Raw genomic sequence first — 27651 nt, 5'->3', positions numbered from 1 at the left:
AGCAGCTTAGATGTTTATCAGCGCGTTTTAAACGTTACAATATAAGTTCTAAACCTACGTGTTTCCATCTACTACAATATAAAGTGCCGAAAACTATAAAATTTACAAAAATCGTTGTTCAAATATTGTTTTTAAGTATAGAAAATTAATTAAGCATTTTATTAAAAAAAAAAGGTACTATTTAGTTACATATTACACAAAACTTTTGGTATTTTATTATAAATATAGTTCTTCGATGTAATAAATATATGAAATATCGGTTAATAATTTCTTTTTCTGGAACGTAAACATTTACAACTACGTGTATTAATACTAATACGCGTTTTTTATTTACGTTCTCACAAAAAATGTTAAGATATCTTATTGAGAAACATCGTCTGTACATTGCCTCTATTGTATTAGTAAGATGTGCTATCTGCAACGCACGAAGGACACGGGGGAACTGGACGCAGTTAAATAGCCGTACCTTTAATGTTTCTAGTGACGTAAAGGCTTTTCACGGTAAAACTTCACGAAGATTAATATTTCTTCTTATCTTTCTACAGGCAGTAGTCTCTACGCTTTGAAGATAGCGCTTCTTACTTATTATTAATTTTAAACATGAATATACGCAGACAATTATTAATAATATAGGTTACTACGAAATGACAAAGGATTACGTATGTTATTGAAAATTACACATTGAATATATGATAATACATTAAATAACAATATACTTCAAAAGTTAAGCTACACATTTTTTTTTCTATAGAGAATATTTGGTAAATACTACAAAAATGTTTACACAACAAGCTATGTACACATTACATTTGTATAATATTATTAACGTCTTTCACCGATGTCGAAATTTAAAATACCTTATATAAAATTTACATACTTTTTTTTGTAATTTTCAATCGCTTAATTGCTGTTGTTGTTAATCGCTGTAATTCGATGACTATTTGAACATACATATAATACCTTAGTAATAAAAGAAATATATTACTGGCTAAGTAAATACATTAATCATATATTTTAGAAAATAATTCCAATTCAACTCTGAATTTGTAAATATTTGTTCGCTGAATTCCTGCCAAGTTTTGATACGCTAATACATGTTATATATTTATTATTTAAAAAATTTAATTCAGCATAATTATAATCGTTGTATTTTCCTTACTAAATACCCATATATATATATAAATAATTTTAATCGGAATTCGCTAGTATTCGTTGTCATTTTTTTTAAATGTAAAATATACTATATGTTCATTTTGAATTCTTAAGTTATTGTTAACATAATACATTGATATAATATTTATTTTTGTAATTCCCAAAACATTTTAGTTTGTTTCCGTGATTGTATTATTTACATATATATTTATGTGACAGTTATCATAGTGTTGCCTGTAATAAAAATATAAATATTTGTAAAGTTTAAGTTATCATTTCCCAGAAACGCATAATCACAATTTTCAATATCTTAATTCGTGTAAAGATTTGTTTATACGATGCGTGAGCATTAGAGCGTAAATTGAAATGTTTGAACTATATAAGAACATTATTCAAAAGTTTTTATATTTTTATAACGAAAGCATAATTTAAACATTTTTTCAACATTTATGTTTTCAAGGAATTGCTTTGTATTATGTTTAATGTACCTTACGAAATCAATTCAAGCATGATTTGTCACCTGTATTATGTTTTTACAATAAATAAGCGTTTCGGTTGCAAAGTCCCCAAAGTCTTTCAACAAACAAACTCACAGACCAGAGTCTTATAATTAATCTTTTTTTATATTAAAGTTATAAACAAAACATAATATGATAAAAGTCTTTCCAATAATTTTGTGGAATCAAAATATTTGGAATGTTGTTTAAATTTTCAGCATCCGTTTCATAATATAAGTTTGTATATAAGTACATGTTCGCAGTATTTTAGATTTAAATTCCTATCATAGAGTAACAATTTTGATAAAAGTTTTCAGAATTTATAGACTATGAAACTTATGAATATACGTTAAAATATTAATATCTTTATCGCCTACAGAAAATTGTACAGAAAGTATTGCTTTTGATTTCTCTTAATGTTTAATTCTACACAATATTATATATGATCGTGCGTATTTCACAGACAAATATGACTAGAATATTAAGGATAGCGTTAAGTTATATCTAGGTATAATAATTAGCTTAATAATATGAAATTATTAGTATTATACAATAGTAGTTCACACAATCACATTAAATCAATAAAAAAGTTTAAATAAAATGGAGTCATAGCTTATATGTTTTATGAGATCAATGATTGGGTAAATATTTTATGAGGAATACATATTTTAAAAACAATAAACGTACAGTTTGTTACGCCAGATAATTACATCTCACGTGTTTTAATAATTTAATATAATTTAAAGCGTCATGTAGACTTCGATGAAAAATGAGTAATTTTAACGTGTTATGGTTTACAATACAGAATCCTTTTATGAGCAGTTTGTATGGCAATCGTATTGTATTAAATACAACGTTTTTTTATCGTGACAGCTGCTATATTGAAGTGTGTATATTACATTAGAATTATTTGTTACCAATTTTACTGAATAGACAGAGTATTTTTATAAGCAACAAATTTCACATAAATCGCAAAGATTCACACTAGTCTGCGAGAGAAAACTTATTAAGCAACTTCAACTATGCGTTGTGCCTGTTGCCTTCCTCACAAAAGAAACTTCGCTTTTCAAATTACTTTTCTCATAAAACGTTTTTGAACGACAACTTCGTTTGAATATGAAATTCAATATGTGAATATGAAATTCAATGTGTAAGTATATTTTTAAATAAAACTAACTTAAAGTGATAGTACAATATTCAGTAAATTATTTACGTCATAATGAAACTATTCATTTGTTTTGTTTCGTGTAGCGTATTAAATAATAAGAGTAATAAGTTTATGTTTGTGGAATTAATGATAAATCGGATGCGTTTGGAAACCACTCCTCAAGTCAACGAGGGAAACAGTTTCCCGAGTATATTGCTCGGCGGCACATATTTTGGAAGACTTGACTCGATAAAGTGAGTTGGTTGCTGTGGCTCCTCGGTACTTATTTTACAGTGATACACATGTGATACACTATCAGTCTTTTAAAGGTTCATTCAAAAACCATATTCAATATTTATCTTATTTTTACATAACTATTTTTTCACATCAGAATCCCACGCTGCTTAATGAATTGACTTCATTCATTATTTTATAATTAGGATATTATCAACTAAAACCGAATTTTAATATATATATATCGCTACGCTTTTAATATAAGTGATATATTAAAAATATTATAACGACAAATTGACAAATGATCAATAAATTGACAAAATATTAATTAAAGGTGGGATTAGGTGCTCGAGTTCATAACCCTGCAATCTAAATTTTCTAATTTCTTATTTATAAATTACTTATTTATGTAAAATTGCACATAAAATGACTGATTGTTTCACTTTTTCAAATAAAAAAATATGCCAACAATGATACGGTAACAGCATTATAATTTAATTGAATGCGTTCATTAAAACTAATAATCGACTAGATGAAATTGAAAGAATAAGAGTATAAATACTCGATTTGAATAGAGCTTTGAATATGCTTAAATGATTTATATAATACTATTTGTTATTTATTCATGAATAAATATTGCTGTCTCGTAAGACATAAAATTATATCTTTAACCAAATTTACGTATGTAGAAGAAGAACATTTTTCGGCATGGCTCAAAGCGGACGAAATCTTATTTGAAAATAAAAATACTTTCAATATTAGGCCAATCCTTTTTTAAATATTTTTTTTAAATATATATTTTTTATGTGCCTAATATATTAAAAAATGGTTATCATACGCCTATCACTCTTAAACGTGTAACATGAATAAATTTTGAACAATATTATACAAATATGTTTCGTTGAAGTATCGCATTTTGACATTTTTTTTATGACAATGTGGTTGAAATATGCAAACAGGTGTATGTACAAACTAGAAACAAAATTCATAATGAAAACAATTTTTGATCATATTTCGAACGCATACTGAATTATATTTATACAGATTTAGCTTAAGAATAGATTTAAATACTATTGTTGATTTTATTTTGTATATAACAATCACAAATGTATTGGATATAATTACAAAATGTAAATCTCTAGTTTTACAACAGAGTAGGTATTGTAAAACTCTCTATAATGACGTACGTTAGTAAACTACACTCCTATGAAATATTTTATCACGCTCTGCTTATTATTCTATAAAAGTTTAAAAGCAACGGATTAATTATTCATATCATTAACGTAATTGGCTGTCTTAAAAAAAACCCAAAAGGCTTTGGTGTTTATTATGACCCTTACTTTTAATATAACAAATTTATAAAGCTACACGTCTTATGATCACTAACCTATTTAAATGAATTACATCACAAATACTGCTCTCCTAACATTCTACGCATGTGTCTATAAAAATATTTTCTCAACTTGCTTTATATTTACCTTTTTTGCATTAAAATTGTGTAAATTGATATTATTACAATATCTGAATACGATATTCACAGGAATACTTACGCTAACGAATATTACAAATGCCAAGCTTTGGTTTTTGTAAATGAATATGAAACTTATTGTATAATACTCTAAAGTTTTAATTAATCTAAGTCGATTCGATCTTAACATCTACATCTCTACAAATTTATATGCACTAAAATTTACCCTTAATATCGTCGGATGAAAGTAATGACTGTTTAAGTTAACTATAAGTGCACGTCAGTTATGGGCAAACACACACACAAACACACGAACTCAGAACAATTAATTCATACGTTTAAAGAAGTTGCTTATATTTGCCAGTGATGTATTTACGTAAATAATGAACAGCGACAGTGAATGGCGATCTATCGTTATATAAACTGACCCTTTAAAAACCTAAATAAATCACGAAATTTATTCAATTTGTTACTAGAACGTGCCTACTTCAATTTTAGAACATAAATTTATTTTTGTAAGATTTACATGACAACAAAATACCTTTTGTGCATCAGTAAACAATGAAACATAATTGTGTAAAATGCGAGGGAGGCGCGGGCAACAGTTTGGTCCTTTGACGGCGCGGGCGCCGTACACGAAGATACTTTCTACTGACTAGGCATCGCACGCTACTCGTGCACTTACGACTTTCTTCTACTCACATTACTTTATTGCTCTCTTTGTACCACAGCTCGACGGTTTCATTAAGTCTCTACGTATCACCGTAACTACTACCTATAACGTCTCGCATCACGCGTGTGGCGTATACTTACCGTAAGATTTAAAATTACTACGTATAATAAATTACGTTAATAACATTGCAGGCTCTTGACATAAATTGACATGATTAAATCCGTCGATGCTGGATTTATCTATTTTCAAGAAAAAATATGTTTTTTACACCTTATAGAAAGAGCCGTATCAATATTAGGTACACAATTATTGCTTATCATTTTTTATGCCGCCGCCATTTACAATCGCTTTACTTATATATTAATGTTTCAATATAAAGATGTAAAGAAGTTCATAGAGAAGTTATTCGTTGCAATTTTTGGTAGACTTCTGTTTATTTCATTCGTTCATGAAGACCAGACACGTCGTCTCCAGATGCTTTGTGAGGTAGCTCTTCAGAGCAAATGTTTTGTGACAGCGACAACATTCGTAATTTTTTTCTCCTGAATGGGTCTGCAGATGAGCGCGTAGATTGGAGCGATCCGCGAATGCCTTGCCACAGCCAGAGACGGGACAGTCATACGGTCTTTCGCCAGTGTGTGAACGCAAGTGTCCGCGGAGGAGCCATGGCCGAGAAAACTGTTTGCCACAAACGCCGCATACGTGTCCCATTCTATGGGTGAGAACATGCATCGCGAGTGCGGGCATGGACACATATGCTTTGCCACATTCGCTGCAGCGCTTTGCTTCATTCGAATCGAGACTGCGATGAGTTTGCTTGTGGCGTGACAAGTTTGATGACGTTGCGTAGCGTTTGCCACATTCATCACAATCGTATTTGTTCATTTTATCTTTTGAATGTTGCAACGAGTTTTCTTCTATCAGCTCGGGCTCCAGTTCAAGCTCCGTGTCGAATTCTTGTTCGAGTTCTGGTTCCGTTTGTGATCCGGGCTCCAGTACGGGCTTCGGTTCGTGCATCGGTTTGTGCATGGGTTCGTGCATGGATTCGTGCATGGGCTCGCGCATGGGCTCGCGCATGGGTTCGTGCATGGGTTCGGGCAGTGGTTCGGGCAAGGGTTCAGGCACGAGTGCGGGCTGGGATGTGGGTAAGGGTGCGGGCAGAGGTGTGGGCAAGGGTGCGGGCAGAGGTTCCTGTATAATTTGGGGTAGGGGTTCGAGCACGGCTTGGGGCAGGAATTGGAGCATGGTTTGGGGTAGAGCGTGCATGGTTTGAAGCAGCGGTTCCTGTAGAGGTTGAGGGAAGGTTTGGAAGATAGGTTGCAGGGGTTGGAGCAGCGGTTCAGCTAGTAATATAGGTTCCATTTGCGGTGCATGCATTGGATAGTGATTTAGTGTATGAAGGGTTTCAATAACTGGTACTGCTACTGATTCTACGAATTGGATTTGCTGCTCTGGCATTGGTTGGTAAGCGAGATAACCGAATTGAGGTTCAAGCATATATTCGAAATGCTGTATGGGTGCGATCGTGGGAAAAATGTGATAGAGAGGTTCACGAGGCTCCTCGGGGACGCCGAAAATGTTGGTTGGCTGTATGGTGTAGGTATAAACAGGGACCATTGGTGTTTCGGAAGGAGGCAGCATGGTAAATACTGGAGCGGGTGGTGGTGGTGGTGGTGGTGGTGGTAGTGATGGTTGTGGTGGCTGAAGCGGCCGTGGTGGCAGACTGTTGGCGAGTGAGAGCAGGTCATGTGCTGCTTCTGTATCTGCTGCCGTCCGCTCCATATGATTAAATGCTGGCTCCTCATACTCAGCACGACCTGCTTCTGTAACAAATACAAAGAGTATTGAATGCCATTAAATTTCATCTTTAAATTTTTTTAATTGCCATTAAATTTCTTATCGCATTTTTTTATAAATAAAAAGAACAATATTTAATCGTGTATAATATAGAAAAATATGAGAATATAATGTAATATAATTGTCGCTTAACTTTAGCTTATAGGAATAAACAGGAAACTTATTACAAAATTACTTTGCTCATACTTTATTTTCACTGGTGGTGCAGCTTTGTGCAAGCTCGTCTGGGTAGGTACCACCCACGCATCAGATATTCTACCGCAAAACAGCAGTACTTGGTATTGTTAGTATTGTTGTGTTCCGGTTTGAAGGGTGAGTGAGCCAGTATAATTACAGGCACAAGGAACATAACATCTTAGTTTTCAAGGTTAGTGGCGCATTGGTGATGTAAGTGATGGTTAACGTTTCTTACTTTCTCACCATCAGGTGACCCAAATGCTCGTCCACCTTCCTATTCTATATAAAAAAAAACATAACCTGTTACTTGATAAGTGTGGAAACGTTAATTTATGATGTTACTTAATTTAAAAAAAGGCAAAAACAAACATATCAACTGTTACAACAAATCACTTTTCATCTGAATACAGCGACAAACAGTTACCAAATATATTAACTCAATGCCTTTAACACTCCTATTTAATTATAAAAGCCCCTATTTAATTCGTACATTGCTTTGCAACCGAGGCAACAGAGAGTTTTCATAATATTTTCCTTTGTAAAAAAACAAAATGCGTGCATACATTATGAAATATCCAATTAATTGAGCTTATGATAAAAGGATGTAGTTTATGGAATTGCATTATCCTATTATTTCATTGATCTTTTATTATTTCTATTCTTAATTTTCATGTTTTTTCTCGACTTTGTTTCGACATATGTTTAACACAGTAGATCAATTATGTAGGCTCGAAGCTCATCTGCGACTAGCTGTAATAATAAAAACATTTAAAAGACATACGAATTAGTATTGTTTTTCAATATTGTATGAGTACGATTCGCAATAATTCTCTACAGTATTTTGTAGAGAAACGCTATTGCGTTACTGATTTCAAACATTCAATACCGCGTTTTTTTTCGCCTATATGGTCTATGAATGATAAAATCTCATCTGTCACACGTTAAAAACCATGTCATTTTACTGTGTTATTTTACTGCAAACAAGCTCATACCAATTTATGTTTGTGAAGAATTACAACACTTAATTTAGAATTGATTAAAGAAAAAAATAAACCTGAATTCATTTTAACTTCTAAATTTCGTTTCTGTAATTTGTCTCGAGTCCTCAATCATTACTTCAGCCAATCGACTTTTTCGAAATGTCATTCTATTTAGCACACCTATAGTATAAAATATGGTCTAATAAGCTTTTTCAGATTACATGAAGGTGTCGCGCTAATAACGCACTAATATACTGTTCAATATTCCTCGATCGAAGCCACGTTTTTAGTGTTCTACCTGTTATGTCAAATTACTGCTATCAACGATTTTAGTGAAATTATAGTTTAATCGTCATGTTTTTTCCTTGCTGATAAACGATGTACAAAAATATAATTTAAAAAATATTTACAACCTCACGTTATAGTTTTCATATACCAATTTATGTTTTTATAGAAAGTATGCCTTATTTGCAACAACAAAAAAAGTCTTAGTAAAACGGAACATACTATTAGCCTCGCGTACTGTTATGGTACCTTAAAGATATCTAATTTTGTATAAGAAAAACTTTATTCTGTGGCAAAAGGAGGGTTGTCCCACCTGACAACTACGAGTCATAAGGTTCATATTTTATTTAGCAATGTTTTATTTTTGACCGATGCTTTCGTGATTCCATTACATTTATAGTCTTTCGGATATATTACACACACGTTCAAGTTACTCCAGGTGCCCTCCATCCAGGAAGATTGATGACAAAGCTATATGAAAGGCTGAGATTCGGGAGCCACTGTTGTAGTGCACCAATGTGCACAGCAACAGTGGACTGCAGTTATCTTATGATGAATGACAATATTCTTTTAAGACCTGTTTATAATTGATATGATAGAGTTACTGCACATTATTGGAACTACATTTCCGCAAAACGTTTATTTGGATTGGATGAATGGTGTTCACATGTATCGTTGGTGATATTTTGGACGTGTTCGACTTGAGGGTAATATTAATTAATGTCCGTAACATGAAATATTTTATGATGGAATTTTTATAAACAATATACACAAACAATATAACAAGGTAAATAAACAATATAACAAGGTAGCAAAATTTGTTAACCACCTGTAAAGGTGCGCCGTTAAGCAAGATGACTGGTTGCTCTATACATCCTTGCGCTAAAATAAAGGTCTTCTTGCAGTTTATGGACATTAAAAAGAGGTCGCACGCTCTGGCAAATTTGTCCATTAGACTCTGGAGTTGAGCTTGGTCATGAGCAACAAAGGCAGCGTCGTCAGCGAAGAGGAGACTATCTACAAATAGGTCCTCCCTGTGGCGTTTGGACTTGAGCATGGAGATGTTGTACAGCCTACCATCGGTTCGCGTGTGTAAGTGGACGCCTTGCTGTTCATCTCCAAAAGCAACCTTCAGAAGCACCGAGAAGAATATTCCGAACAAGGTGGGGGCCAGTGCACAGCCTTGACGAACACCACGGCGTACTTCGAATGGCGTGGATGTGTTGCCATTGTGCAGGACGGTGACTTCCATATCTTCGTGGAACGATTGCACTATCCTTAGGAGTTTTGGGGGGCATTCAATTCTGACAAGAGCCGAGTACAACCCCTCTCTGCTCACGGAGTCAAAAGCCTTGTTTAGGTCTACGAATGCAATGACTAGGGGGGTATGTTGCTCCCTACACTTTTCTTGTAGCTGTCTGAGTGAAAATATCATGTTGACAGTTGACCGTTGGGACCTAAAACCACATTGTGCCTCAGGGTATACGCGGTCGGCGAGCCTTTGTAGTTTGCCTAAAATGGCCCTAGCAAAGGCTTTACCGACGATGCTAAGAAGAGATATTCCGCGGTAACAGTTGCAGTCGCCACGATCGCCTTTGCCTTTATAAAGAGTGACGATGTTAGCATCTCGCATATCCCGAGGGACGTAGTTTTCTTTCCAGCACTTAGCCAGGTGGTTATGAAGAATGGGCAAGAGACACTCAAGCTTGACGACTTCGGTGACAACATCGTCTTTTCCGGGGTTCGTTCCGCATTTGAGCTTCTTGACGGCCAGATAAAGTTCTTCTACTGTAGGTGCAACGTCTAGTTCGTGCCAAGTTGCCAGATTCGGGACAAGCTCCACTGCTTCTGGCTGAATATCCACTGGGCACGAGTAGAGCCCCTTGTAGTATTCTACCCATCTTGCCATCTGACGGGTGCTGTTTGTTATAACAGAACCGTCAGTTTCCTTGAGAGGTGCCGTCTTTTTTGGAGTAGGTCCAAGAGCTCTTTTGATGCCCGCGTACACCCCGCCAATATCCCCCGCGTTTGCGCACGCTTGGATGCTTTGGCAAAGCTCTGTCCAATACGCATTTACAAAGAAACGCGTGCTACGCTGGAGTGAGGCTTTTGCCTTCGTGAGATCTTCACGCGTCGCATCGCAAGGGTTAAGGCGAAAATTTAAAGCGGTTTGGCGTTTTGAGTCAATCAAGGGAAGTAAGTGCTCCTCGTTTTCTTGAAACCAGTCGTAAGATTTTGCTTTTTGATAACCAAAAATCTTGCCTGCAGTGTCAGTGAGAAGAGACTTGACTTTTTCCCATTCGACTCGCGCTGATGCCGTACTGTCCCAAGTTGCAACTTCTTCGCAGACGAGTTCCCCAAATGACTCCACTACTTCCATATTACGAGTCTTGAAAGGATTTATCTTTTTTCGACCGAGTGGCTTGGAAGAATGGACTCTCCTAGGGACAAATCGGACTTTAGTAGCAACGAGGCTGTGATCGGTGTCGTACTCGGCACTGTGAAACGCCCGCGTGTGGAGCGTTTCCCGTAGATCCCTCCTTCTTGTAAGAGCAAGGTCTAATTGGTGCCAGTGTTTAGATCGAGGGTGCATCCACGAGATTTTCCACATCATTTTGCCTTTAAAAAAGGTGTTGGTAACACACAGCTGGTGCCTTGAGCAAAACTCCAACAATCGCTGTCCGTTGTCGTTAAGCTTGCCTATGCCGTGTGCACCGAGGCATTCAGGCCAGGCTGATGTGCCCTGACCGACGCGGGCATTAAAGTCACCCAAAATGTGCAGTCTGTCAGTTGCCTGCGCACTGTTTCATTGAGCTGGCCGTAGAATTGATCCTTGGTCTCGGGCTTTGAACTGAGCGTCGGTGCGTAAGCGGAAATTAGCGTGACAAAGTCGCTTTTTGTATTTAGACGCTTGACCATAATCCGCTCGGAAACGCCTACAGGTGTCTCTATGGCGTTGATGAGATGGTTTCGAACCGTGAAACCTACACCATGCTCTCGTGTTTCCAAGGTACTCTTGATAATGTAAACTTATTACAATTAACACGATTATTACGTCAGTGTGACAATAATTATGTTAATTATTTTATATTCGCCGCTAATAATGTTAAAACAAAACAAATGATTATAGAAAATAAATATTTTTTCACCTTTTTATTTATTTTTCCCTTACGTTTAGTGACGCTACACTACATAATGTACAATTTGAAGGTGCATACTAAAGTGAAACTTGTTCTTTGTTAAATGACTAGACAATGTACTGACCGTGAACGCTTACCGCCTAGCATATCATTTTCAATACCGACATATAATTCGTGATCACCGCTTACAGGTTCTATTTATGTTAACGTAAAACTTTTGATATAAACGTAAAATAAAAATAAAGAAACTGTAATATTTTAATTAAAAACATTCGGCTAAAACACTTAATTTTATATAAATGATGAATTGTATTAGTATGTAGTATATAATAAAAGCTAAACTAAATAGAAGTGATATAAATAGCTTATAACGAGATCATACCCATTATTCCAAGTACTCCTATTATTAGATTTATTTAGTACCTAGATAGGTAATGAAGATATTAGTCTCATGGAAATTCTAGATAAACGTATCCGATATTTTATTAAAATCTAGATTTAAATTTGTATGGATTGAAATGTAACACTAATTATTAATGAATTTCGAGGAATCATTTTCGCTTAGTTTTTAGAATTTATTTTCAAGAATCCGATCAATCGAAAATCTATCGAGTATATCATGATTAATTAATGGTATATGGGCGATCGAGCTCGTTATTTTTCCTTGTATTTTTTAAAAACTTTTTTTTTTCATTAAAGGCACCAGACCTATATCGATTAAACTTAAAATCAAAACCTTATCCAAATACACAATATGAATTCTAGAACCATTTTCGAGATACATGAAATATATTTCAAAGCAGTACTTCTATATATATATATATATATATATATATATATATATATATATATATTATACAAGGAATGCTTATGTAAGATATTTAATATAATTCAGACAACAATACAAGTATATATTGTTTCAAACGTAATATTATTTGTTTAAAACGTGTTTCAATCAAATTGAAATGCACATTGGATGGTTTTGTTGGAGTGTTTGTTGTAGAGTAATTTAATACTGCAATTAAAGGTTAATTTAACACCTGGACGTTGTTTTAATTCTCTGCTTTTACATGTATTTCGCAATATCAATTTTTATATTATATGATTTTTTTTAAGTTCAATTAAATACGTTACCAATATCCTTTATTACAAAATTTTAATGTCAGATAAAATGTTTGTCGAAACTTTTCGACAACGAAACGAAATATACGTTGCAATATAGGGGCCAAAATATGGAAACATTAAATAGATTGTAAAGGCTTTGTTGATTATTTTTGATTTATTATTATTTTTACCTTTGGGACTTCCGTAGTTGACAGTTGATTTTATAATACTATATATTTAATATAGTGTGTTCGTTTTAATCGCGAACATTAATTTCGTCAAATATTTAGTTTGTTTACATCTCAAGTAATTCAAAAAGATCGACGAGTAAAAGTCTTATAATTTAATTTAATTATAATATACAATACGAACACGAAGTACGTTTGTTCGCAGAATACGGTCCGTATCAGGGGCCAAAACACATACCCACGATATGACGTCGCATCGTGACACGTTACGACAACGTGTCGCGGTGCGATGTCGTGATATAGAAACGACGACGTCACATCGTGGTACAATGTACGGCATGACGTCATGACATGAAAACAATAATCAAAGATGACGCACAATATTGATGTAGATCCCTTATAGAAAGCGCCCCGTGCTATTGGACAAAATTCAAGGATGGCGTGAAATGGTTTTGACGATGCACGTTGTAGATTTCCATGACACGATCGCGTGTCGCGTTCATTGGTTTAAAATTGGTAGGTGGACGGGCTAATAGGGAGTTATAGTAAATGACCACCACCACCCAGAAAAATAGCCTTATAAGAAATATTAACCTTTCTTTACATCGCCAGTGCAGCACCGACGTTGAAAAGTCGACTCGTAATATAGTTTACAGGGAAGCGCTAATGTAAATTGTACATTAGCTTTGGTTTCGTCTTCAATTATCCAATCAAGTCTATAACCTGCCACATTAACAAACCCAAACAATTATGAAAATAATTGTTTAATCATAATAACGAACTACAATAAAGAGTCACGTTACGTTTTATAACAAATTGAGATCGATCCAGATCCACGCGGACGTAGTCAAGGGCACAGCTAGTTTATAACAAATGTACCTTCTTAATAAACATACAAAATGTCAAATTGAATAACTTTTATTTATATTTAAAAAAAAATATTTTCATGCACACCCAAGAGCTTTTGAAGTTTGCTCAAATTCGTAAAATATTTATTTTTATCTAACAAACACGCGAACGTGTTGTTCGATACCACCGGAGGGATGAGAGTTCAGGCACTTTATCGTAAACCTATCATTTAATAGCGCTTGTAGTTCATCGTTACGTCGTTATATTCAATATTTCACGTAGGAAATAATTACCTTGCAATAGTATATAGTACCCGCTTATAAGCAACTCAGCTCACAAAACTGTTAATTTTATTACTAATATTTATTATATAAATATTTGAATGCATATCACTAACAATACAAATTGAAGTATTTAAGTATTTACTTCAATTTGTATTGTTAGTGATATGCATTCAAATTTCATATGTAAGGATCTAATATATATAGAGAGATACTTTAATAATAATAAAAAATAATACATATACAAGATGAATTTTGTACATTTAACAAAATATAAGTATTAATATATTTTATCTCGATTATTAGCAATTATTATGAATTCAATTAAGAAAGTATTTTCTATCATATCACTAAATAATAGCAAAAAAAAAATCATATTTTGAATTAAACAAACAAAAATTTCAGTGCCAATTATTCCTAATTTATAATATTATTCTTCAGTCACTTACTCAATAATGTTTATTTTAAAAACTTAAGAAATATTACACATAAAGTCAGTATTTGAAAAGGTACGGAAAAAATCATCAGTTATGTTAGTGGCAAAAAGGGAGTATTTTTTCCAATTAACAATGTAATTGCAAACAATTACCATAAGATGCCTATTTTAGGGTCAGCTTTCTAATAAGAAAAAAGAAAATTTGTTTGTTTCAAGCAACTTTTATTATAATAAATACAATATTATAATTGGTAGTAGATAAATAATCCCATTTTCACATGTGTTCGGGCATGTTTGATACAAGCTTAGCAATACTGATGTATAGTGAAAATGACATGCTACGTTTAATTATTCTCTGTACTTATATAATATCATTGTATATATTCAGTCATAATTTTATCTCAGTTAAAACTACATGTGACTGAAAAAAATATTTAAAGTACTTTTGACTATAGAAATGATTAAGTTATGTTAGTTTCTTATTTGAGCGTAGCCATGGGCTTTTATACAATGGGGTATTACGAAAAACCTACGTATATTCGGCGTCTGATTAATGCATATCTTACGGATCTTGCGTTATGTTTCAAGGGCAGGAATACAGCATTGCCGCGTTTGTGGAATATTCGATTAAACTTATAAGGCGTAAGCCGGGTGCTACACAGATGAAACTAACCGTATTCTCTCCCCCCTAACCTTATTCTCTATACAGATATTACTATATCAAATGCCATTTACTTATCACTGCAGGAGTGTACAGCATGGAAAGAACCGACGCAAGCAAGATGTTGGTTGCGGCTGTGGGCTCAAATATCTAGAATATAGGTATGTATCTCACCAGCCATGATTAGTAGCGAAATATTCTTCAAAGCAGTGCTTAATTTCTGCTAGGCAGACATATCTCACAATGAGAACCTTTGGGCGATGGATACGAGGAATTTACTTTCTGAAAATACTTACTTCCAAAAAATGGAATTCCTTACCAGCTCACGTATTCCCCTCCTCTTACAACCCGGGTTCCTTCAAACGAGGCGTGAAGAGGCATCTTGCGGGCCGGCAAGGCGGGGACGGCTAGTACAGAACATTCTTCCCGACTGTACTGGCCGTCGTCGCGTTTCGACTCTACTACCACTTACCATCAGGTGGTAGAGTCATTTGCCCTCCCGGCAAATATAAAAAAAAAAAAAATAGATTCTCGAAGTTGGGTCTCGCCCTCGGTATTCCTACCGCGCAGTTTGAAATGGAAGCTATCATTGTAGAAATGGTTGAATGAACGAACAACCGAAGAATCGATGACGGAGTCACAGGTTAATTCACACTCCGGCCTTGTCACTAGTGGAGAGAAGGAAAATCCTGACATATTTAGTCGTTTACCTCACTCACTCACTCAATCATCACAGAAAAGGTCATCATTACAGGATACTGGTCATCTGACTAAGGGCAATGTACATCAGTAAAAAGACTATATTGTCAAGTAAATCTATTCCCAAAACACACTTACAAAAATAAAACTAAGCTAACCTAAGTTTAAAAATGACTGTGATTTTGACTAGCAAATAGTTCAAACTGTAACATATGATAAATTTAGATATAATTTAATTGCTAGACCATTCTTTGTTTCGATTTTGCTTCAATAACATTGACGTTGGCTTTATAGCAAACCACTATAGATTTGGTTTAATAATGAAATTGGGTTCACTAAAATTTCATTATTTTATATTAATATTAATTTCATATTGTGAAATACTAATACAGAGAACAATTATGTCACATTTATTCGTGTTCAATTAGATCGTAATTATGATTGGAAATTGCGTATTAGCAATCTCATTTCAAAAATGAATAAGTTTGTTTGTTCACAAACTAATGAGAAGGATTTGTCATTGCCGTTTTAAGAAATATTAACCATTTCACGTCACCACTGCGCCACCAACCTTGGGAACTAAGATGCTATGTCTTTTGTACTTTTAGTTACACTCGCTCACCCTTTGAACCGGAACAACGCAATATATTTAACATATTTATTAAAAAAGAGTAAATAATAAATTAATGGCTTACGATTTTTATATTGTGACTTTAAGAGATATAAAAATAATTTCGAATGTTATAATTAACTAAAAGATTATTTATTAGACGGGTCGAGATTCGAACTATTAAAAAATTATTAAAAAAGCGAAAATGAGTTCGTTTGCCATTTTTAATAATTTTGGATACACGTTGTCAAGAAACCGTTAACTAACACGAACCCAACTCGCAGGCGAGCAATACCGCGGTGAAAACTATTTATCTAATATGTTATACAGTTATTTTTTTAACAGACTCCAACAAGACTCAATCAAGGTGGATTGAGTCTTGTTGGAGTCTGTTAAGGATTTTTTTAATTTATAAAATAATTAAATTTTTAAATTTTTCTATTATATAAAAATAGTTTTCTTTAATTTCTATGTTCGGCTGTAATAACTCGTATGGGTTAAATAAATCGACGTAGAAGATGTTTATTTAACAACTTATATAATAATTTCGCGTTAAGTTAAGATTTTTCTGGGGTTGGTCTATTCATAAAAACGGAAAACACTGAGTGAAAATAAATGAGATACGTCTCAGTGTTTTGACGTCACTAAATCGCAAAAAAACTTGCCTACTTCCACTTACAACATTAATTAATTTCTTAATTCATAAAAAACAAATTATTTGGAAATAGTTGTCTTTATTTTTTATTCTATATAAAATTATTAAAACTAAATAAATATACGTCATTTACATAATAAGTACAAAAATGTAATTTTGCAAAAGTCTTTTAGATTACATTTATTTGAAACCATATTTATTTGTTATTATAATATATTATTTAGTTCGATATTGCTTAATAAACTTTTTTGTTAAAAGAGAGTACAATCAACGAACCACATGTTGCAATAATTATAAATGCGTCGCATCATCGGACTTTGATGAAAATTTTCATTCCAAAAATCCTTACAAAGTACAGTTGGTTCTCATCTTTAGAAGGGTGTGGAGCATCTAAGATGCGATAGCTTTTGAGATCCAATTTTTCGTATCTCGCATTGATAAACTTTATTTTATTATTAAATGATCACACATTTTATTATAAATGGTATATGATTATTATATTGAGATTGTCTACATTTCATTATGAATTAACCGACTTCGAAAATTGCATTCTTTGTTACAATAAAATACTGCATTTTTTGGAACAGTTGCTATCAATGCAGACATCCTATTTCATTGTTGTATGCAAAAAGAAATTATATACGTGCATATTTTAACAAAGAGTCAAGATGATTTTATGATTCGAAATGAGTTGAAGCATACTTGTAACAGATAAATGTCTAATAAAAAAAGAATGAATGAATGTTGTCAAAGAAGTTTCAGAAACAAATAATTTTGAGACTTTTGCGTATTATTTTTGAGGTCCAGTTTAAACATTATACCGTTCTTTATGTAACGTCTAGTTTTTAATACTCGTAAATCGCTTTTATATACATTTTTGTATGAACTATAAAGTTTCTCAAAATATCCACGTAATATTTTAAATGTTAAAGCTTTGAAAAAAGTTTAAATTACTTTAAGCACTAGTACTTTATTCAGACTAATTAGAAATGAAATATTTCCTTTTTATAAAATATGATTGAAACAAAACTTTTTGCATAACAAAACGAGCAATGAGCAATTGAGCTGAATCCCAAAAAACAGTCATATTATGTCAGTTGCTAAAAATCTTTGTAAACTTACTGTTGTTTATTCGCAGTGAAAAAAATAATCAAAATTCGTGGATCGGGTCACTGAATTGCGAAAAGTATGAATGGACAACCCATTTATTTGTTTGTTAACATTCGAGAATTTTGTTTCGTACTAAAGCCTAAGCTGATACTTTGATTGAAGTCAATAAATGGATATATATTTTGAAAAACGTAAGCCTTACAACTTATGTTCGTCAAAATATTGTTTCAAAATATAGAAACCTCTAAAATGAATTTATTTCACGTATGAAATTGTTCGCAGTATTAACCTTACGATCAAAATAGTTTGAACAAATATATCAAAGTCAAAAAATATAATTGCAATTTAATAAGTTTACATTGTTAAGATTTTATTGGCCTCACTTTCTATCAGTCTCTGTTCATATATGCTGCTGCTATCCTACGTCAACGGTGAACCTTGTTAATACAGGATAAGGGATTGAAGTCAAGATCTAGCAGCCGACTTTTTAATAAAAACAAAACTTCCTTATTTACTGAGCTGGTCCACCCTTTGCGCAAGCTCCTAACTCTCACAGCGTAAGTTACATGACGTTTTACACACACTTAAATGACCTTTTAGGATATCTCTGTAGGGCAAAACTGTCTTTCAAGTTTGTACATATATAAATAGCATAGCCTCAATGTCATTCAATTGAGTTTTTCACAATACTTCGGATTTTGTAATTCGGTCCTATCACTTATAGATACTATGGCTTTAAATATTTTATATGAAAAGCTTCAAGGCGCTTAATATTAAGGCACAGTGTCTCGGTCGCAAACAATACTATACACAGTATGACTGTCTTATAAACATCAATTTTGGTAGGCAGCATAAGGTCATCAACCACTCTTTTGCAAAGCTTAACCAAAGACGCCGCCGTTCGAGCTATTCTAGGCCGAGTCAGACATAGTTTTACGTGCAGATTGTTTGAAGACCTGTGTCTCAGAAGGAAAGATCATCCAACCAAACTTTGCACGATTCATCAAGGTGATTTAAAAAAATCTTGTAAACTATCATCCACTCCGAGAGCTTTCATTCGCTTACGCTTAATTCTAAGACGCCTTTGTCAGTTCTGGCATTGAGACTAATATGTCCCCTGTTGTCCTACATGTTCTGAATATTTATTTTAAAGACGTAAGAAAAACTTTTAATCAAAACATATTTACATTCAAAAGCTTCCGAACTTTTTCCGAATAAAATAGATAAGTCAAAATAGAACAATAAGCAAATTTATTTACGAAATTTGAAATTACACTTTAAAACGTAAGAATTAAAGAATCAATAAGTAAATTTCAGTATATATTGCGCAGACACGCTATGTAATTTCAGTGTCGTTCCCATCATTTACTCTACTCGAATACTCGAATCTAATTAAGGCGAATCCCCGCGCCCGCATTATGCTGCGGTAGTGTCACTCATGCCCCTCATTAGACGAAAGCAGAACTGAGACGTTATTAAGTAGCGTATCTTTGAATACGATATAATATAGTGTTGGGTCTATAATTTTTTATCTGTATAATAATATACTATAAACGTAATATTTTTTTGCATGACTAGCATAAGATTTTTCTTTCAAATACGTACACGATATAGTGTATCTATAATCGTATAGTATGTAAATTGTATATAAAAATGCCTCGTTGGTCTAGTGGCTTAATATAAGGCTGCAGACCCGGAGGTCCTGGGTAAGATTCCCAGGTCAGGCCAATAAAAAGTTATTGGATTTTTCTGTCAGAAAATTCTCAATAGCAGCCCGGAGTCTGTAAGTTGGAAGTGTGTACACTCCCGTACCTCGGAAAGCACGTAAAGCCGTTTGTCCTGCGCCTGAACTCTTTCCGGTCGTGTTAGATTGCCGTCAGATTTTGAGAGTTAGGGAATAGAAAGTGCACCTGTGCTTGCGCACATACTTCTGCACTATAATATATCCTGTGTAGTTGGCTAATCTCTCTTGAGTTTGGCCGCCGTGGCCGAATTCGGTCTGGCAGACATTATTATTAAATTGTATATAAACTTTTTAAAATGTCTTTATCAAAATTTATCAACATTTACTATTCATAGTGGGTAATACAAAGATATTAAAACCAAAATTTTGTAACTGGATTAAATTCAACCTGTCTTGGTATTTCAAACATTTGTTGAACGAAAATATTAAAATGTAGGCAATTCAGTATTCAATATTTTTTAAACAAATCTGTCGTCGGATGTAACATTGCTTGTTTCATCTTCTTGTTCTTCTTTCGCCTTCAGAATAAATATTCATTTTTAATACAAATGAGAGTCGCTCAAGAATCTGGCTTGCATCAGTTAAATTTGTAATTCTAAAATAACATTGCATACTGATTTGTCATTTTCATCCTACTAAAGGACATGTCTTATTGGTTATAAGAGAAAAATATACCTTGTCTGGCTTCAAAATCTTCCATAATTGCCTATATTGTAGTAGACTAAGTCAAAAGTCGTGCATTCGATGGCCTCTATGGCTCTTTTGGCCCGGGAGACTATTAGGCTTCCGCCACTGCAGAACTAAGATCCAGAATTCGTAGCAGAGAGTGGCCATCTGCATAGTGGGGATAACGTACGATATTTTAAAAGTCGGCAACAGTTCTTGAAGTATCAGGAACATTGTAGGGGTCTAGTGACCTTTCAACTTACGCAGATAATGACGGGTAACGTTACTTTAGGTGAATATCATGAAGTTTTGGTAATAATGTACAAGGTCGGAAGCGAAGTGACAACAATGTTTCACGACTGTGGCACCGCCCAGCAAGAGTGGCGCTGGGAGAGTGAAGCTTTTTGCACGTGAAAATTAAGACGGATATCAAAAATCGTTATTAGTGTATATGTATGAAATTCGGCTTAAAGCAGTGTAGTATTTCTTACATCACTAAAACCATGATGAATAACGAGCATGCCCATTTTATTTTAGTTGCTGTAAATTATGTTAAATAAATTAAAAATTAAAAAGAATTAAAAATTGAAACTACAAATCTCAGCATATTTTTAATAGAAGAAATAATTTTATTTTTTTAAATATCAGCCATTCTAATTAGTTCTACTGGTTTTTGGTATTCGCAAGTATCTCTTCTGTTCCGCGTAGCACTTGACATTACGCGTATTACAAAATAAAAACTTGGTCCCATGTAATTAACTAAATTTTAAATATTTACTTCACAAATAATAATACAAATATATTCAATTAAAAATAAAGATTTAAAGACACCAAATTATTTGGCATCCTTTAATTGCCATCCGATACTAATACCCCAGTTTTTCTATATTATTTTAAAAAAGCATCCACACATATCAATATATGTATAAGTGAATGAGTATTTTTACCTTAAACAATACATTGTTAGTGAGAGATATGACTCGGGAAATTTGGAAAAACAAAGTAAGCATCAGTATTAAATAATGAAAGTATGTTATATGGAACAATAAATGTGTATAATATATAACAATAAATGTAAAAGTGACTGTGACAGTCACTTTTACCCATAAAGTAAGAAGCAAACAATTATTTATTATATAAACATTTCATTTATGTCAATTATGTCAGCAGATGAAAACTTCAACGCTTCCGAATTTCAGATATTATTCGTTATAGTTTATACTTAAAAGTAGACAAAGTATCCGTTATGTAGCAACTAGTTTCAGCCCGCGGCTCTGCCTGAATGTGTGGAGGAAGTGTCCTCCTTTTCTGTACCCCTGACAACGTGTATGCATTTTGATAAACGCTTCAGTTCAAGACGTGAAAGCTGTAACCCTATCAACTTTAATTTAAAAATCGGTTTATTAAATAAATTTCGGTTATTGAATCGGCATTCATTTTTTGAACATTTTATTATCTGTTCGATTTGAGAGATGGCAGCACTGCGTTGTTCGACGGCGTCCTTTTTATCGTTGAGCTGGCGCCGGTTGCGTGTCTGTTTTAAATCGATTAAATATATTTTCAATTATTATATACAAATCTCACGTAACGGAGTGTTACTACGTCATCTACTTTGTAAAACTTATTTAAGCGGTTCGGGTTACCAAACCTATATATACTTTGTGATATAATATTTTTCGGTGGACTCAATCGAGGAATTGTTGCTGAGTTGGAGCTGTTGGAGGCTCTACTGTTTTGTGGTGGAGACGCTATCCTTCTTGTTTGTTTAATTTTTATTCTACATTTAATCCTCTCTTAATTTTTACCAATGCCAACTTACTTATAACTCACTTACAACTCACTTATAATATTTCTTAATTTGATAATTTAATTAAGCAAAGTAGAATGAATGAATAAGTTCACTTTTAACGATAATGGTTGAAATACATTATAGTGTGTATTGATACATTTTTACATGACCCGATTCTGTCAACGGCCCACATCCTGATTTTGTTTTTAGTTATAAAAATAATTAAAATTTTAAGACCTACCTTTTTATTTCATTAATAAAGCGGACTTGGTGTAACAAAATCTCCTATTTGTTCACATCCGTGACAAAGCGTAACAATTGAACAAATTCACTTACGCATTAGTAAGGACGTAATCATTCTTCACGACGATATCAACTATTTTAAACCATTACTGAATTATTTTTTACTTAGACGTAAGTCTAGTAGTATCTCTTTATGATATTCTAATTACCTAGACGTCGAGTTCAATTCCATTTAAAAAAAATATGTATCTAGTGACAGGAATAAAAATGACTAAGCAAATCAAAACTAAATTGCAAAGTAATTTTATATTATATTATGAATGATTGTTATGTAAAATATTACTTATTTAGTAATGGTAGTATTTATTGAGTCATAGTAATATTATCTTAGCATTAAGAGAAACTTAAAAAAATTACATAAATTTAGATATGTCTATTTTAGTGGTAGGTCGGTTGCATTTTCTATTAATAATGAGACTTTTTGTTTACTTTATGCGTAAATGAAACTATGGGCTACTTATATAGATAGTATATAATATACAAAGAATAGTTTCATAACAACGCGTCACGTAATCAGAAATTGCGCTTTTCTGTCGGTATTCGGATCCAAATTCACACAGAGGGGATACAATGAATCGTTTTCTATGATAAAATTACTCAGCAAATTAATATCAATTAACGCCAAAAGTTCAGGTTTATAACAATCGGCGATTGAGTGATACTCGAAATATCGCTCTATTTGGTCGGCTTTGATTTAAACGACTACGTTTGTAAAAGCTCCTCCCGTACTCTGGTTGCTCATTCCCGCCCGTTGCATTTGAACGAAATTAAAGGGGTGACACTCGATTCTCACTCTCTACAACCAAATATACTAAAATGTCTGTGTTAAATGTTGCTATGTAAATCAACGCAGCACACGGCAGACAAAGACTATCTAATTGATATTTGTAATGCTTTGGTATTCGCTTTGTATTCAAGTTTAGTGTTTGATATTAAAATCGACGGATGACATCGTGTTGACGAGCTTTTTTATTATGGACTAATTCTATTTCCTTGAAGTTATACACACTAAGATTAATTGTTTTTATTATACTTTTGAAATATAGTATACTCGTAAATTTTATATTAATATTATATATTTTAGTAAATCCTGGATAAAAGGAGAAAGATTTTATAGGAAAATGCATTCCCGCTCTATTTGCTCGATTATAACTTAATAGAAACCATTAAAAATGTGAATTATTTTTTTAGAACATAAGAAAAATCGGAAAATTATTTACAAACGACTTAAATACAGCAATATATGTTTTATTTTTTTAAACTAGTGTGTGCTACTACCACACTGCTTTGCTAACAGTGGTCGGAATTCGACCATAATCATTATTGAAAATGTTTCGTACATTTTCTCTACATTTATTTCCAATTTGTTTTTATGATAAAACTATTCAGTAGCAACTCGTATTGAACAGACAGGAGATAAAGCTGAATTAAATTGTTTTGTCTTTGCCTATTTATATACATATTCTTAGTTCTCATTGAGCATGAGTTACTTGCATAAAAAAACTGTTCTATCACGAGGATAAAAAAATATGGTGACCATTACGGAAATTTAATTATTTCGATGAATCCTAATATGATTGAAAATTTGACTATATGGGGTCCGTCTGTGTAGCTTGCGGCGAGGGTGGCATAACGAGCACTGGGCACTTTGGATTATTTACCTATTCATTAATGAACTTCGTTTATACGCTTGTACCTGAATAAGCAAAGCTTTGTCATCGAATTCAGCTTGGAAATAGATTAATTATGACAAGCGCATGTTAGCCCACAGAGATATCAATGGTATTTTATTTCAAATATATCATTTTAATTTGTAATATGCAACTATATTTATATTGACATACAGTGTATGGAAAGCAATATTATTTCCTAATAATATAATTATACTTTATATAAGCTACAATAGTAGCGGGAAGACGTGAATATTAACCAACCAACCATTAACCAAATTTTTGACATGCACAACTGTCTATTCAAGTGTATAATTTGTGTAATTCATCTCATTCATATCATATCATATCGGTGATGGAGAGACCTGAAAAAAATTTGCCGCATATTTATCTACCAACCTGCACTGAGGAGGAGAAGCGGGCTTTGCTCCACAGACATTTAAACAGGTACAGGACAGGTAAACAAATACAGGACAGGTAAACAAATACAGGTTTTGGTAACTAAGTTACCGTACGGTGACTTACTTAACTGACAGTACCGTCGTTATTACAAGATGCTAGAGTATCATAACGTCGCAGAGCAACATGAAAAATAAGAACTTAAAATGAAAATGTAATTTTGAATTTTTCAAATGTTACCGTGTCAAGCATACTTAACAACCTTATTAAAGGTTGGACTCACGTTACATTTCATAAAGCGATTGCCGTTCCTGAATTTTGAACTTGTTCAGTCCGAGATCCGAGGATAAAAAAATTTAAAACAAAAAACTTTCAGGTCTACGTTGAAAATATAGCTTACGTTTGGAATCCTCTCAATCTAAATCTTCATTTTTGCAAATTCCATTAGATCTCAATGTTATATTTAAAAAAGGGTTAATTTAAAAACAAATTACATTTGATATGTCGCATGAATGTCACAGCCAGGAATATAGTAACGCCGGTGATTTATCTTTTAAATACAAACATTATAATAACTCACGACTCGTAGGTAAACTTTAGTCGATTCAATGTAAATATTTAACTGAACTAATGTCTTATAATTCTTTGCGTCTTTCTGATGATTTGCTAAACTTAAAAACATAGCAATAGTCTACAGTTTTAGTGGAAACACACCATAAGATACTTTGCTCTGTGTTTACAAGCTTTATTTTTACAAGCTTTTATTTAAACTCAATTAAACAAATCTTGCAACAATATTTTATACCTATGGACTGATTGAGCTGAAACTTGGTATCCATATGTAACTTCAGTAACAATGCTATAATATTGTACCTTGGAGGTGATTTTGTGATGATGCCGACAGGAAACCACAGGTATTTCTCGTCTACTAAACATAACGTTATATTTGAGCTCGTTTAAATACATAACTATAATAAAAACTTGTTGTTTATAAGGTTTCACTGTAAAAATCTTTTAATAATAATAATAGTAAATATCTTTATTGGACACACAAAGAAACAAACAGTAAAACCTTAAGCCTAAGAAGTAGTAGTGATAAGACCGCCAGTTATATTTTATTTTTCAAAAGTTAATCGTAACTTAAAACAACAAGAGCAATTTTCTCAAACATTTTTTATTAATAAATCATAATAAAACAGTTGATAGATTCAGTTTTAGTGACAATGAATTATAATGAGTATGAGAATTGAATGAATATTTCTCTAACCAAATAAAGAAGTTGAAAGGTCAGTACGCCAACAAATAGTATTGCGTAGTAATTGGTTGAGCTGGTTTCGCATTTATGATTCTAAATTTCCCGACCTCTTGCAGATTGTAATATTGTAATATTTATATATATCACTTAAAAACAGAACAGAAACGCACGCTTCTCTTGGAAATTTGGTTAAAGCGTTTTTGTCATGTCAAACCTGTGTGGAACAGTACCGGTATTTTAGATACACGTGCATAGATAATATAATAAAATATAATAGATAATATGTTAAAATAATAATTTATCATTGATTTCCTAAGTACTGAATATGACATACAAATGAAAAAAAGCCAAATTTCATTTCTGCTGGATTTAGTATTTGCTCTAAAATGACTAATTAGTTATTATTAATGAATGTTAAACAAATTTCATCAATGGTTAGAAGTTAAGTCGCTAGATGTACTTGCTCTAAGCTGAACAATTGTAAACACTTAACATTTGTGCAGTGATGTTCAATGTTCTGTGAGGTAGGTTTGTTCGTGTAGTTACAACAAAGTTGCTCATTTCTAGTACGTACACGTGGAACAAGTGCGTACTCATAGCGTACAGCTAAAATTAGTGAAATATGTTTTATGCATCATCCACAAGTAGGAATGCATTTAATGTTTTAAAAAATGAAAGCATATTTACTATAACCGAGAGTTATCACTCTTTTGTCACTCATAATGATGTTTACGTAGTCAATATCGTACAATGGCATTGGTATGTGCACTGCTTTAGTACATAATGGCGCCAGTTAAAATTATTCTTGTTGTGAACATCAAGTTTATGATTGGTGTACGTAACGTATTGAAGGTTATTTGATGTAGAAAAGGGGTTTTCTCTTTTATAAATTGTCGAAGGAATGTCTGTTTACCGCTCCGACGAAAGATTCAAATGACTATCGCACTATTCACAAGCAAATAGTTACCTATCGAAAAGACATATTCCTAAAAACGAATCATTTAATAAAATCCAACAACTATTGCGAAATACTACGATTTGTATAAAATGTATAATAATAATTAAAATGTATTAATGTGATCACCACGTTGAAAGTTGATTTCTTATCATAAATTTCATCAGAAACAAAGAAATCCATTAGTTTTCAGCATCGCTTTTATATTCAATATTTATTTATTTTTATTTATGTCAAAGTATATTTTGTTGAACAAAATTACCTGTAATGGCCGTGTCTTCCGACGGGCTGTAGCAAGGCGGAGCCACGCTGGCCTCTGTCGGGCTGCAGGGAGGCGGACCATCATGACGCTGGTTGCCTTTCTTCACCATATAGCAGCGCGGCATCGCGGCCAACGCTGTAAAATAGAATTTCTTTAACACAACGAAACATTTTTCAACATTCATTACATGCGTCATGTCTTAGTTGAAAATACATAATCTAATTAATAGTTCAGGGTTATACGATTCGGCCAGTATTGTTATAAGATTTTATTGTTTGCAATTTTAATATTAAATTGTAATTGTAAGTCTCAATCATTCCAATTGTAATAATATATTCTTTTTGTTCCTAATGCGTAAGGAGTAGGTTTATTTATGATTAAAGCAAGTGTAATATTCTGGTGTTT

The 27651-nt window shown here is 33.0% G+C and overlaps 1 protein-coding gene across 1 annotated transcript; it reads right to left on the bottom strand.

The window, feature by feature from the left end:
• Window positions 1-5609: 5609 nt before the first annotated feature.
• On the bottom strand, window positions 5610-27370 carry LOC126780656 (zinc finger protein 2-like). Its single transcript, XM_050505281.1, has 2 exons — window positions 27247-27370; window positions 5610-6994 (listed from the first exon to the last, which is right to left on the bottom strand). Exons 1-2 carry the CDS (start codon window positions 27368-27370, stop codon window positions 5610-5612), a joined length of 1509 nt encoding a protein of 502 aa, XP_050361238.1.
• Window positions 27371-27651: the final 281 nt, after the last annotated feature.

This window comes from Nymphalis io, chromosome Z (genome assembly GCF_905147045.1).
Source record: "Nymphalis io chromosome Z, ilAglIoxx1.1, whole genome shotgun sequence".
NCBI classification, from domain to species: Eukaryota; Metazoa; Arthropoda; class Insecta; order Lepidoptera; family Nymphalidae; genus Nymphalis; species Nymphalis io.
This window is presented reverse-complemented; position numbering and strand designations above follow the sequence as displayed.